Source organism: Aethalodelphis obliquidens, unplaced genomic scaffold (genome assembly GCF_003676395.1).
Source record: "Aethalodelphis obliquidens isolate GAN/ISIS:26980383/991018 unplaced genomic scaffold, ASM367639v1 scaffold23, whole genome shotgun sequence".
Taxonomy (NCBI): Eukaryota; Metazoa; Chordata; class Mammalia; order Artiodactyla; family Delphinidae; genus Aethalodelphis; species Aethalodelphis obliquidens.
In genome coordinates this window covers 14,947,253-14,959,903 of record NW_020837967.1, presented here as the reverse complement: position 1 = coordinate 14,959,903, position 12,651 = coordinate 14,947,253, and the positions used below count along the sequence as shown (strand labels likewise).

Below are 12,651 nucleotides of genomic sequence, written 5' to 3'. Positions count from 1 at the left end.
AGCAGAAATGTCCATAACCACTACATCTGAGAAGGCATCATCATCTGTTTCCCTGTCTTTGAGGTGATACTCCTCACAACTCTTGTGAAGTTTAGATAAACTCCCAGATGTTGCTGTTGGTATTATTGAAGGTTAGTTCTTCTTCTTTCTTTTAAAATCCTACCCATTCTTCCAGGTTCTTTTTATTTTTTTTATTTTTTATTGTTTTGGCCCTGCAGTTTGCGGGATCTTAGTTTCCTGACCAGGGATAGAACCTGGGGCCCCGGCAGTGAAAGCCTGGAATCCTAACCACTAGACCACAAGGGAATCCCCAATGAAAGAGTTTTGTTTTTGTTTTTAAATTTAGTTTCCATACATTACCATGCGGTTTCTTTTTATTTTTAATAAATTTTTATTTATTTATTTTTGGTTGCATTGGGTCTTCATTGCTGTGCATGGGCCTCTCACCTCGGTGGTCTCTCTTGTTGTGGAGCACGGGTCCAGGCGTGCAGGCTTCAGTAGTTGTGGCATGAGGGCTCAGCAGTTGTGGTGCACAGGCCCAGTTGCTCCACAGCATGTGGGATCCTCCCGGACCAGCGCTCGAACCCATGTCCCCTTCCCTGTCAGGTGGACTCCCAGCCACTGTGCCACCAGGGAAGCCCCCCAGTGAAAGAGTTTTGAGCACCTTCTATGTGCCACATGCAATGTCTACGCCACTTACACAAAGATAAATAAGGCCCTATTCCTGGAGATGATCGTAAACTATGAGACAGAGATACACAAACACAACTAAGAACAACGCAAGTCGGTGTGCCATAGCCAGGGCCAGGCACTTTCTCAGGAACACCGTGTATCTGGAGCCTTTGTTCATGCTGTTTCCAGAACTGATTCTCTTTTCCTCTCCACCTATCCAGGCTGTATTCAGCTTCCATTCCTGGGTCCACATCAAGCTTTTCTATGAAAAGTTCACTGAGTCTTCCTCCTTCCATTTTTTCCCTTTCTTTCTTAGCATTTTGTCTTCTTCACATTTCCTACATCATTTGGAGTTTTCACTGTACAAAACAGCAGTTTGTTGTAGACTGTTTTACAGAAATGTGTATCATTTTACATGCATTAGTTCTGTCTTCTTCATCAATGTGTAAGTTTCCAGAAGACCAGACGTCTCCTCTGTATTCTGTGCCAAACTTAATGCTAAAAGTACAGCTAAATATTTATTGTGGGGTTGGGTCTGCTGTTCTCATTTGGCTACCTTTGCTTCTAAAATCCTGATTGTTAAATTCTCCCATAGTTCAAGCGGGATCAATTTATTTCACAACTGTAATTTGTTTTGTCACATCTAGATTCAATGAGCTGAAGGCAATGAGTTGCCTTAAATTTCCAGGCCAGATGTGATATTTCAAATCTAATAGTGTTCTTACGTAACACCTAATACATGCTATTCGGGACGTGCAGTTTTTTACTTTCTTTCTTATTAGTGTGATAAATATTAAGTGTCTCTGCTTATAGGCCAGGCATGTTTTGTTGTGAAAGAAAAGGTGTATGTGGTCAGAACTAAAGGAGTCACAACTAGAAACGAGCTCCACTATTGTCTTTATTTCTTTCAGCCCTTATGCTTCAAAGCTCCTTTGCAGTGAATTCTGGGACTGGGTTTCTCACGTCGGGCCGTTTCCTGGGTTAAACTCCTATCCCACTTTCCCCTCAGGGCCTCCTCTTCAGCTGTGACTAAACGTTCAGTATTTCATCTCCTAGATACTCATTGATGTGATCCTAAGCCAATCACTCCATTCAGTTGAACATTCTCTGAGCTCAATTCTCTCATATGAAAAAGGAATGTTATTGCACACCGTTGAATTAATAATGTAAATGAGGGACTTCCCTGGTGGTCCAGTGGTAAAGAATCTGCCTTCCAAGGCAGGAGACGCAGGTTTGATCCCTGGTTGGGGAACTAAGGTCCCAGAGGCTGCAGGGCAACTAAGCCCGGGTGACACAACCACTGAGCTTGGGCACCTCAACTTAGAGAGCCCACGGTGCCACAAACTACAGAACCCACGCACTCTGGAACACACGCGCCACAACTAGAGAGAAGCTGGTGCGCTGCAGCGAAAGATCCTGCGTGCCTCAACGAAGATCTGGCAAGCCGCAGCTAAGAACCAACGCAGCCAAAAATAAATTAAATAAATAAATAAGTAAATAATAAATCTTCCAAAAAAAAAAAGTAATGTAAATGAGAGCTTTCTTGCTCCGCAGCCATCTTGGCAGCTCCTCGAAAAAGTCACTGGAGTTGCTCAACTCTAGGTTCCAACTCGTTATGAAAAGTGGAAAGTATGCACTGGGGTACAAGCAGACTCTGAAAATGATCAGACAAGGCAAAGTGAAACTGGTCAGCCTTGCCAGCGACTGCCCAGCCTTGAGGAAATCTGAAATAGAGTATTATGCCATGTTGGCCAACACTGGTGTCCATCACCACACTAGCAATAATATTGAATTGGGCACAGCATGTAGAAAATACCACAGAGTACGCACACTGGCTATCATTGATCCAGGTGATGCTGTTATCATTAGAAGCATGCCAGAACAGACTGGTGAAAAGTAAATCATGCATAATTTTTCTTTAATAAAACTGGCCAAAGCTTGCTTTTTTTAAAAAAAAAAGAATAATAATAATAAGGTAAATGAGAGAAGCATTTTCTGGACCTTCAGGACCTGTGCAAACATCAGATGTTACCATCATCACCATCATCATCTTCATCATTGTTATTATCTCCATCACTACCTTGTTTGCAAAGTTACTTAAGAAGGGTGATGGGATGGAAGGAATCCTGGTAGATATTACTACTGCTCCCCAGCATCAGCTCCCCTCTACCTCCTGAGCACTTGGAAGAAAAGACTTTTCAGTTGCCTTTGCAATTGGTGGAGCCCCGTGACTCTCTCTGATCAATGGAGTGGGTGGAAGGGGCCAAAGTATTTAATAACTGGTGCCTGACACTTTCTCCTTCCTTTTCTTGGTAAAGTGACTCAAGAGGCCTTGTGTTCCAGGTAGACAGAGCTTCTATCAGCTGGATCCCTAAGTGGCTGTGTGCAGCAGAACTTCCTGCCAACCCTGTGGGACTTGTAGTGTGAATAAGGAATTAACTTTTGTTGTATTGAGTCACTGAGATTTAGGATTGGTTGTTGCTGTAGCATACAACAGTCTAATACACTGTGACAGACCAACGGATAAAGAAATCCTGGATGTAGCTGTGGCCTAACTACCTGTATGTCCTTGACTGAGTGGACTAACGTATACCAGCTCTAAGGTCCCTTCAGCTCTGAAATCTCTGACATTTCAACACGGCAAAGCAATCCCATGCCAGTGACAGAGAAATGTTACCTATCATTTAAGGAATAAAATGAAATTTCAGCTTATAGAAAATCATCTCAGAGAATGAATCAAGCTAGAATAACTTGTAGAATTGAGACAATATTTTTTTTAACTGTTTTATACACACACCAGCCTTTTAAAGAGAGTGTGTTAAAATAGTTGCATTAAGGAGAATCAGTGACTCGTGGTCATTATTATGAACCTTAGTTATTTTACAGTGATGGCCTCAGGGCCAGTGACGAGTATAAGTCTCCTTGTTACTCACAGTGGCCTAAGACTCCCATGTGATCTGAATTTTTGTTATGAATTTTTTACAGTCTCTTTTGTGCCAGCCGTTACCTTTCATTGCTGTCAATGTCCTGATCATTTGCAGCAGCTCGTCCCCCAACTTTTATTGGCTGTAGAGGTAGAAAGCAGATATCAGACTGTAAGAATTGTACATGATGGTTAGGATATATAGGGTCTGAGTAAGAGGTTAAGAAGCTTTCCTAGGAGTAAAGCAAATAGGTCCTCAACATGAACTTTGTAGCTTCTAACGATACACATCTTTTTGCTTCATTTCTTATTCTCACTAATATTGCACAAAGGTGAATTTTCCCAGTAACTGGGGTCTGGTAGACGGTGTGCTAATGTGTTTGATTCTCTACAGCAGCCCTAGCAACATAGATTCATAATTAAGTTGCTGATATGGGCCTGACAGCTTTAGAGAGAATTCTCAGGCCATTTGCCAAAACTCACAACATGGGAAGAACTAAATAATTTGTTTCTCATGACAATTTGGTGAAGCAATATAGCATAACAATTAAGTGTGTAGGCTCTGGAGTGAGACTGTCAGTGCTCAGAGCCCAAGTGCACAGAGCTTACCCTTGCAAGCTCTGTGAACTTGGGCAAGTAAATCCACCTCTTGGTGTCTCCATTTCTCCTTTTTAAATTGTGAGTAATCAGCTAAATGAGTAGTGTGTTGAGTGCTTAGAAAAGTTCCTGGCATTGTCAGCACTCAATAAATGTTAGACTTGTAATAATTATTTTTCTCGGTCCTTTTAGTATACTTACTGTATTGGTCAGGGTTCTCCAGAGAAACAGAAACAATGGGATATAAGTGATATAGAGAAAGATTTATTATGAAGGATTGGCTCATATGACTATGGAAGCTGAGAAGTCCCACAATCCACTGTAGATTGAGGAGGATCAAACTGGAGGACCAAGAAGGCTGGTGATATAGTTCTGTACCAAACCTGGAGGCCCGAGAACTGCAAGCCGATGGAGTTAAGTGCCAGCCTAAGTCCGGGGGCCTAAGAGCCAAGAGCATCCATGTCTGAGGACAAGAGAAGATAGATGTCCAAGCTCAAGCAGAGAGCAAATTCGCCCTTCCTCCACCTGCTTGTTCTAGACAGTTCCTCAACTGTTTGGATAAGGCCTGCCCACCTTGGCGAGGGGAATCTTTACTCAGTCTACCCATTCAAGTGCTAATCTCTTCTGGAGGCACCCTCACAGACACACCCAGAAACAATGCTTTACCAGCTCTCTGGGCATCCCTTAGCCCAGTCAAGTTGATATTAAATTAACCATCATATTTACAATTATCAACATTAAGTGCTACAAAGAGTATAATGGTATCCTCTGATTAATCTGTTAATTTTTCATTGGTCACTCTGTTAGGGTTCTCCAGAGAAATAGAACCAACAGGATGATTGTATATAATATAGTATATAGATAGATTTATTTTAGGAAATTGACTCATGTGATTATGGAGACTGGCAAATCCAAAATCTGCAATGTGGACAAGCAGGCTATCGACCCAGAGGAGAGCTGATGCTACTGTTCTGATTTGAAGATCATCAGGCTGAAGACTCAAGAAAGAGCCAATGTCCGAGTTCAAGTCCAAAGATCATCTGCTGCAGAATTCCCTCTTGTTCAGGTAGAGGACAGTCTTTTGTTCTAGCTGGGCCTTCGACTGATTGGGTGAGGCCCACCCACATTACAGAGGATAATAGGCTTTATTCAGAATCCACCGATTTAAATGTTAATCTCATCCAAACCACCCCCCCCCAACAGAAATATCTGGAATAATGTCTGACCACAGATCTGGGCACCATGGCCCAGCCAAACTGACACATAAAACTAACAATCACAGGGCTTCCCTGGTGGCGCAGTGGTTGAGAGTCCACCTGCCGATGCAGGGGACACAGGTTCGTGCCCCGGTCCGGGAAGATCCCACATGCCGCGGAGCAGCTGGGCCCGTGAGCCATGGCCCCTGAGCCTGCGCGTCTGGAGCCTGTGCTCCACAACGGGAGAGGCCACAACAGTGAGAGGCCTGCGTACCGCAAAAGAAAAAAAAAAAAAAACCAACAACTAACAATCAGAGACACATATCATGTCTCCTTACTGGGCCAGTCTCTTCAACTGGTGGCTTGAATCTAGCCCTAGAATTTCCCGATGGGAAGTTCTCATTTGCAACCTTCTCCCTCTCCTCACTTATACATTGAAGAAAGAAGGGGTTTCCTTTTTCATGAAGGAGGCAGCAAACATGAAGATCTCTCTAGCCTGAAACATCTTGTTTCTCCCTTGGTTGCACATGAATTCCTGAAACCATCAGGCACTGGCATCTTGGATTAATCTCTCAGCCTACCCTTTAGAAAGCAGCCAACAGGATTTGCCTGCCTAGTTCTCTTGGTGTCAACTACTAGGTACACAACTCTTTAGGAATGGCCTTTTTAAAGAACTTATTCGGAGTTAGTCATTGATTCACTTGATAAATACTTAATGAGCACCTACTATGTGGATGGCATGGGTTGTCCTGGGGATACAAGGATGAATAAGAAACAGATTTTATACATCAAAATCAGTCATATTAAGGAAGTTTTTATGATTTCTCTGGCTTCCCAAAAAACTGACCTAATTTGGTCACATGCAATTCTTAGGTTTCTTTAGATAAATGCTGTATCCTTTAAAGGAGTTTGATGAAGGTCAAGGTTAGCTATTTCCCCTTGCTCTCAGCTTATAATGAAAGCAAGTCTCAGACATTTATTTAAAAAAACATTCAAAATCAAAAACAAAAACAAACAAACAAAAGAGAAATTAAAAAACACTCATTAGCAAGCAGGGCCCAAACAGTTTATGCAGCCTGTTCAGAGAGGTCCACAAAGTTTGTTCTTTCAGGTGTTCTGACTACTGCCAGGTGCGGATGGTTCCCTTGAAGCAGATGTGATAACTTTCCAGAAGCAAGCTCCTAGGCCCTTTCAGTGGGCGTCAGGCAACTATACAGCAAAGGCTGGACAGAAGGCAAGGGGTCAAGCCCCATCCCTCAGGGTTTAAGTTACAGCCTTCCTGAGGTTCTTGCATACGGTTCCTGCAAGGGTGGGAGGATTTACGAACTACGTTAGCTGATTTACATAGCCTGAAGATCTTAAAATTCACCAGTTCAAGCCTGCTTCTAACATCTACCATGATAGTCAATAGACCAGTACGTTCAATAAAAACCCACTGCTGACATGCCATGTATTAACTGGCACAGTGTGGCTTGTTGCTTTAGAACAGTTTACAGCAGAGCTTGAAGTAGTCCCTTCTGTCGTGTGGGCGTCCTGATAAGCCACGGTGGGTGGGCCATCCCTGGACTGTGTGCCCCTGATCAGCACCTTGGTTACATGCTTGGTTATAGCATAACACATGTCACATGTACATAATACCTCTCAGTGTACCCTAGAGTGTTTCCAGGTAAATAAACATATATTATAACAATAACAACCTGGGTTTCATGCTACTGTATTCTCCTATGTCCCTGTTCTTTGCTAGTTCTCGAAATTGCTAAATTTGTATTTTTTTTCTACCACTTTTCCAAGATAGGGTTTGAAGCTGAAGGACAATGATGGATGCCTAAAATTGCAGTTACAGGATGTTAATGAGTTGGGCTGACTGCCCAGGCAAAGGCTGACTTGCAGGTTTGTTGTCTCTGAGTCTAGCCCTCGTGAAGGCGGGTCTAAATCCTGTATTTTATCAGTTCGTTAGGTCAGGCTACAGAGGAATACTCACACTAACCAAAATCACATGTTTGCTGTTTACACCAAGTCTTTCTTGGAAATCTATGTACCTGTGAGTCTGGATTAGTTATTGGCAAGCTGCCTTGTGACACTGGAGAAAGAACAGAGAACTAGATGGTACTATGCGGGTACTTTATCCAAGTTATGGAAAAGCCTGATGAGTGTTCCACATCTCATGAGACTAGATCCCTCTATGATGTGATGAAATGGAGCACCCTGAACAGATCTCTGTCTGATAAATTCTTACTATACCTTCTTTCACTGATTCTAAGATTCACATTTTTAACACCTTTGGATAGATTGCATGAAATATGGTAACTGCCTTTTTATTGCTCTCCATTCAGACTTCTACCTTTCCTGAACGACCTCATCATATATTACAGTGGACGTGTTACAGATGCCCTATGTCCCAGGCATGAAGATCCACTCTGGTCACATGACCAGACTTGGAGATTTCCCAAATTCCCTTCAGCCCCAGGTTCATAAATCTTCTCTCAAATGAACTCACTTCTTTTTTTTTTTTTTTTAATTTATTTTTGACTGCATTTGGTTTCGTTGCGGTGCCGGGCTTCTCATTGCGGTGACTTCTCTTGCTGCAGAGCACGGGCTCTAGGCGCCCGGGCTTCAGTAGTTGTGGCATGCGGGCTCAGTAGTTGTGGCTTGCGGGCTCTAGAGCGCAGGCTCAGTAGTTGTGGTGCACGGGCTTAGCTGCTCCGTGGCATGTGGGATCTTCCCGGACCAGGGATCGAACCCGTGTCCCCTGCACTGGCAGGTGGATTCTTAACCACTGAGCCACCAGGGAAGCCCCTGGACTCACTTTTTTTTTTTTGCCCGTGCCATCTGGCTTGGGGGAATCTTAGTTCCCTGACCAGGGATGGAACCCGTACCCTCTGCAGTGGAAGTGGGGAGTCCTAACCACTGGACCGCCAGGGAATCCCCATCTCAGATAGACTGACTTCTGCAGATAGCTAACCTCTAACATTTTTTTCACATTTTTATTGATTTCCCTTGTAAACTTAGATTTAAATAGAGGATACCCTTTACTACAGCAGTCAAGGGCATTTGGCAGTAAGATCTAAGTTCCATATCAAAATGACTCCTGTCCAAACTCTCGATCAAGCTTCTCATCTTGGTTTTCAGCTTTAGCCAGACAACAAACACTTACTGATGGATTTTTATAAAAGTGGACATGTTACCTCATGGCAGCAAAATTTAAGACATTAAAATGATCTAGTCTCGGGCTTCCCTGGTGGCGCAGTGGTTGAGAGTCTGCCTGCTGATGCAGGGGACACGGGTTTGTGCCCCGGTCCGGGAAGATCCCACATGCCGCGGAGCAGCTGGGCCCGCGAGCCATGGCTGCTGAGCCTGTGCGTCCGGAGCCTGTGCTCCGCAAGGGGAGAGGCCACAGCAGTGAGAGGCCTGCGTACCACCAAAAAAAAAAAAAAAAGTTCTAGTCTCAGGAGTTTTTCCATGAAGGATTTAGTAGCATAATATTGTTCTGGCTAAGAGCCTTGCTATTTCTTGTTACAACTCTTTATTTAAGAACTTTGGTTCTGGGCTTCCCTGGTGGCACAGTGGTTGAGAGTCCGTCTGCTGATGCAGGGGACACGGGTTTGTGCCCCGGTCCGGGAAGATCCCACATGCCGCGGAGAAGCTGGGCCCATGAGCCATGGCTGCTGAGCCTTGCGTCCGGAGCCTGTGCTCTGCAACGGGAGAGGCCACAACAGTGAGAGGCCCACGTATGGCAAAAAACAAACAAACAAACAAACAAAAAAAGAACTTTGGTTCTGGATGAAGCACGACATAAAACAAGTTTACATAACAGAGCCTGTACCACATAATCTTAGATTACAGCTGATAATAAGAGAAAAATAAGCACTTCATGCAGGATGATGCTCTAGAAAGAATTTAAATTACAAACCTACACTGAAACTCTCTGGCTTTTACTTTTGCTAGACTCTAGAACAGATAATATCCAATTGCAATATATAAATTTCTATGTTTAGAGCCAGCACTTGACTCAATGAAATCCTCATGCTATTTCATCTGAGATGTTCACACTTTTAATAATTGGTAGGTGATATTTTCATATAAGGACACATTATATTTATACATGTTTCAGAGAAGCACTTGAAAATTTAAAATTGGGGCCTTAGTCCTATTAATTTAGCAAGTAAAAATTATTTTCGCTTATGAAATATCCAACATTTTTAAAATGGAAAACTTAAAATAGTACCTTCCTCGGCTGTGGTTTAGAAGGAAGGAACACACTCTTTGAAGGCCTGGTTAGCATTCGACTTGCAGTGCGCTTTATGTGTTGCCTGCTTTTCTTCCTTTATGGATTATCTCCAACCACCCCGAGACAGGTTGATTATCTAGTTTATACTGGTGAGAAAAGAGAGGCTCAGAGATGTTAAAACAAAAACAAAAACCTTGCCCATGTACTAAAACAAGTTTCAGAGCTACTATTTTTTTTTAATGTTTAATCCAGAGCTCACAAGCTTTCCATTAACAACCATCAATGAACTCAACATGTGATACAAAAGGCCTGCATTTAGTATAATAAATTATCTGACAGTGACAGTATTGGAGGCGGGAATATGATGTGAAATGAACAATTTTATAAGGCAGAACACCTGAGAGATAAATGTAGGTAACTGATAAGAAGTGTTATGTAGTTCATAGTTTCAAAAAACAATCATCATCATAACTTGGTCTCCTAGACACTGAAATCTGAAGCTCCTTGATATGCTATATAGCATGGGCAAACAAAGAGGTTTTGTTCAGTACATGTTTTTGTGGGATGGTGTAACTACGCAATCCCTATAGGTCAACAAACACTGCACAGAGCCGACCAATGACTCATGAAATCTATTGTGAGATCTCCCTCCTCAGTTTCAAAATATTCATTTAGCATTGCATTAGTGAAACAGCCAACAGCTTGTCAGTCTTTTCACTATCTTGGCCTGGTTCAAAATGGATCAGGCTTTTTTTTTTTTTTTTTTTTTTTGCGGCACGCAGGCCTCTCACTGTCGTGGCCTCTCCCGTTGCGGAGCACAGGCTCCGGACGCGCAGGCTCAGCGGCCATGGCTCACGGGCCCAGCCGCTCCGCGGCATGTGGGATCCTCCAGACCGGGGCACGAACCCGCGTGCCCTGCATCGGCAGGCGGACTCTCAACCACTGCGCCACAAGGGAAGCCCTGGATCAGGCTTTTTAACTTGGAATTTTACTCATTTAAAAAATTTCATATGCATTGTGGTAAAATAATTCACTTAAGACAATTTAATTTATACATATATTACACTTACATATACATATATTTTTTAAATACTCTTTTCATTATATAGTAAAATTTTCCTATGTAGACTTAGAAGTTAGATTTTGAAAATAACCACCACCGTAGAGTAAAAATAGCTCTTTTTCTCCTTTCTTCAACTTCCCGAAGGAAAAATGTACTACTGTTTTGATTTCTAAAATGTACTATTGTACATGTACACAGTCATGGAAGACTGTGTTGACACTGGTTATGAATTTTGTTTGGCATTTGGGACTTTTCATCTTTGTCTTTAAATATTAGAGTAGTGATAGTGCTACAGTGATTTACAGTGATTTATTCTTTGTATTTTGAGCATCCAATACCAAACTAACTTCTTTTTACATAATTATTATGAGAGAGAAGAAAATATTTTCTTTTCCTGTAGACAACAGATTGAAATGCTTAGTTCTAAACTGAAATTACTTACTTCAAAAACCAGGCAATGACATATTGATGATATCAGAATAGATGTTTGCTATCATTGTCAATGAGTGGTACCTAATTTAAAATAAAGGATTAGCAACAGTTTCACTATAAGGAACTTATTATTGTAGAAGCAGTAAAAATGAATTCCACACAACACGGTATAGCTTAAAACGATGCGTTAGTTCTGACCTTTTATATTAAATAGGAATGTAAACCTGATTAATCTCTGCAAAAAAATTTTTTGTCCACGAACACCTACGTTTGTGGCCAACTGGCAGGTATAGGCAATTCATCAGGCTGCCTGCTTCCCTCTTATTATGGGATTGCTCTGAGAGCCCAAGGCTCATTATGCAAAGGGCATCGTTATTAGATGGGTGCACTATTTTTCATCCTCCCGGAAGATGACCTTTAGCATAGGGAGGAAGGTCAGGAAAGCGAGGGCCGTCGAGCTTCCATCTAATGTCGCGAGGAGAGGGGTGCTGACGTAGGAAAGGAGTTCAGGCATCCACTCCCCCCAAGTGCGCGGGCCTCGCAGGAGGCTGAGCTCAGAGCTTTAGCACAGGAGAAGGCGCGGAAGAGTTCGGGGCGTGGTTGGCTGCCGCAGGGTTATCTACAGGAGTCCAGCTCCCCTGGGGACATGTCAGCGGCGGCCTGGCCCGTGCGCACCGAGAACAGGAAGCCGTGAGCCAGGCGGGCAGTGGAAGCGGCAGCGGGTCGACTCCCGGGCAGTCTCCAGGCCGCCCGTCGCGCCCGCGCCCCCACGATTCCGGCGCTCTGCCGGTTCTCCGGGAGTCGCCATGGCAACGGACGCCGGGTCCTGGACTAGGCGGGAGGCGCCTGGCCCAGCTGCCACCACCGCGGCTTCGATGGAGAGCTGTGCCGACGCGCCTGAGACCGAGGAGTGCTGGAGGATCATCGAGAACCTCGAGTCCACTATTGAACAATTCCAGTTCAGCCCCAGGTGACCGGCGCGAGCTGCGGCGCCCCGGCCCGCGCTGCCTGCCCCTCCCTCAGGTCAACACGGCGCCCCGCGCTCCTTCCCGCGCTCCACCGCTCCCCGGGCTCTTGGCTCCAGGCCACAGGGCTGCTGTTTTGATTTCTAAAATGTACTACTGTACACTAAGCACGGACTCTGGAGCCAGACTGCCTGGGTTCGAATCCTAATGACACGCTACAGGCCCCAAGAGTTGGGCGAGTTAGCTAACTTCTCTGGGCCTCGTTATCTCAAAGGGGAAACAGCCGCGATGGTGATGATGGCGCATAGTGCCTCCTTAATAGTTCATAGCGAGCATCCAGTGAGTTAATCTGAGTGTTTGGAAGAATGTCATATATATAGCGTACATAGTACCACAGAAGTGTTTGCCAATATAACTGTTACTGACCTTTTTCTATAGTTTTTCCATCTCATAATCCTTCTTTGCCCCCTCTGCTCCAGTTTTATTTGGATAATGTAGAGCTGACGTTTCTTGGGAAAAAAAAAAAAAAAAGGTACTTTTCTTTCTAAAAACCTTTTGAAATCCGTAAGTGGCCT

General features: G+C 43.7%; 2 protein-coding genes across 2 annotated transcripts in view; both read left to right on the top strand.

The window, feature by feature from the left end:
- The window catches only part of LOC113628209 (60S ribosomal protein L30-like), a 44,866-nt gene extending 42,249 nt beyond the window's left edge, over positions 1 to 2,617 (top strand). Inside the window, exon 2 of the mRNA XM_027121493.1 lies at positions 2,227 to 2,617. Within this exon, the coding sequence (XP_026977294.1) occupies positions 2,227 to 2,572 (346 nt within the window). The 3' untranslated portion in view covers positions 2,573 to 2,617. The remainder of the gene's footprint in view (positions 1 to 2,226) is intronic.
- A 9,300-nt stretch (positions 2,618 to 11,917) lies between these two features.
- The window catches only part of CUNH10orf67 (chromosome unknown C10orf67 homolog), a 118,947-nt gene continuing 118,213 nt past the window's right edge, over positions 11,918 to 12,651 (top strand). Inside the window, exon 1 of the mRNA XM_027121492.1 lies at positions 11,918 to 12,081. Within this exon, the coding sequence (XP_026977293.1) occupies positions 11,918 to 12,081 (164 nt within the window). The remainder of the gene's footprint in view (positions 12,082 to 12,651) is intronic.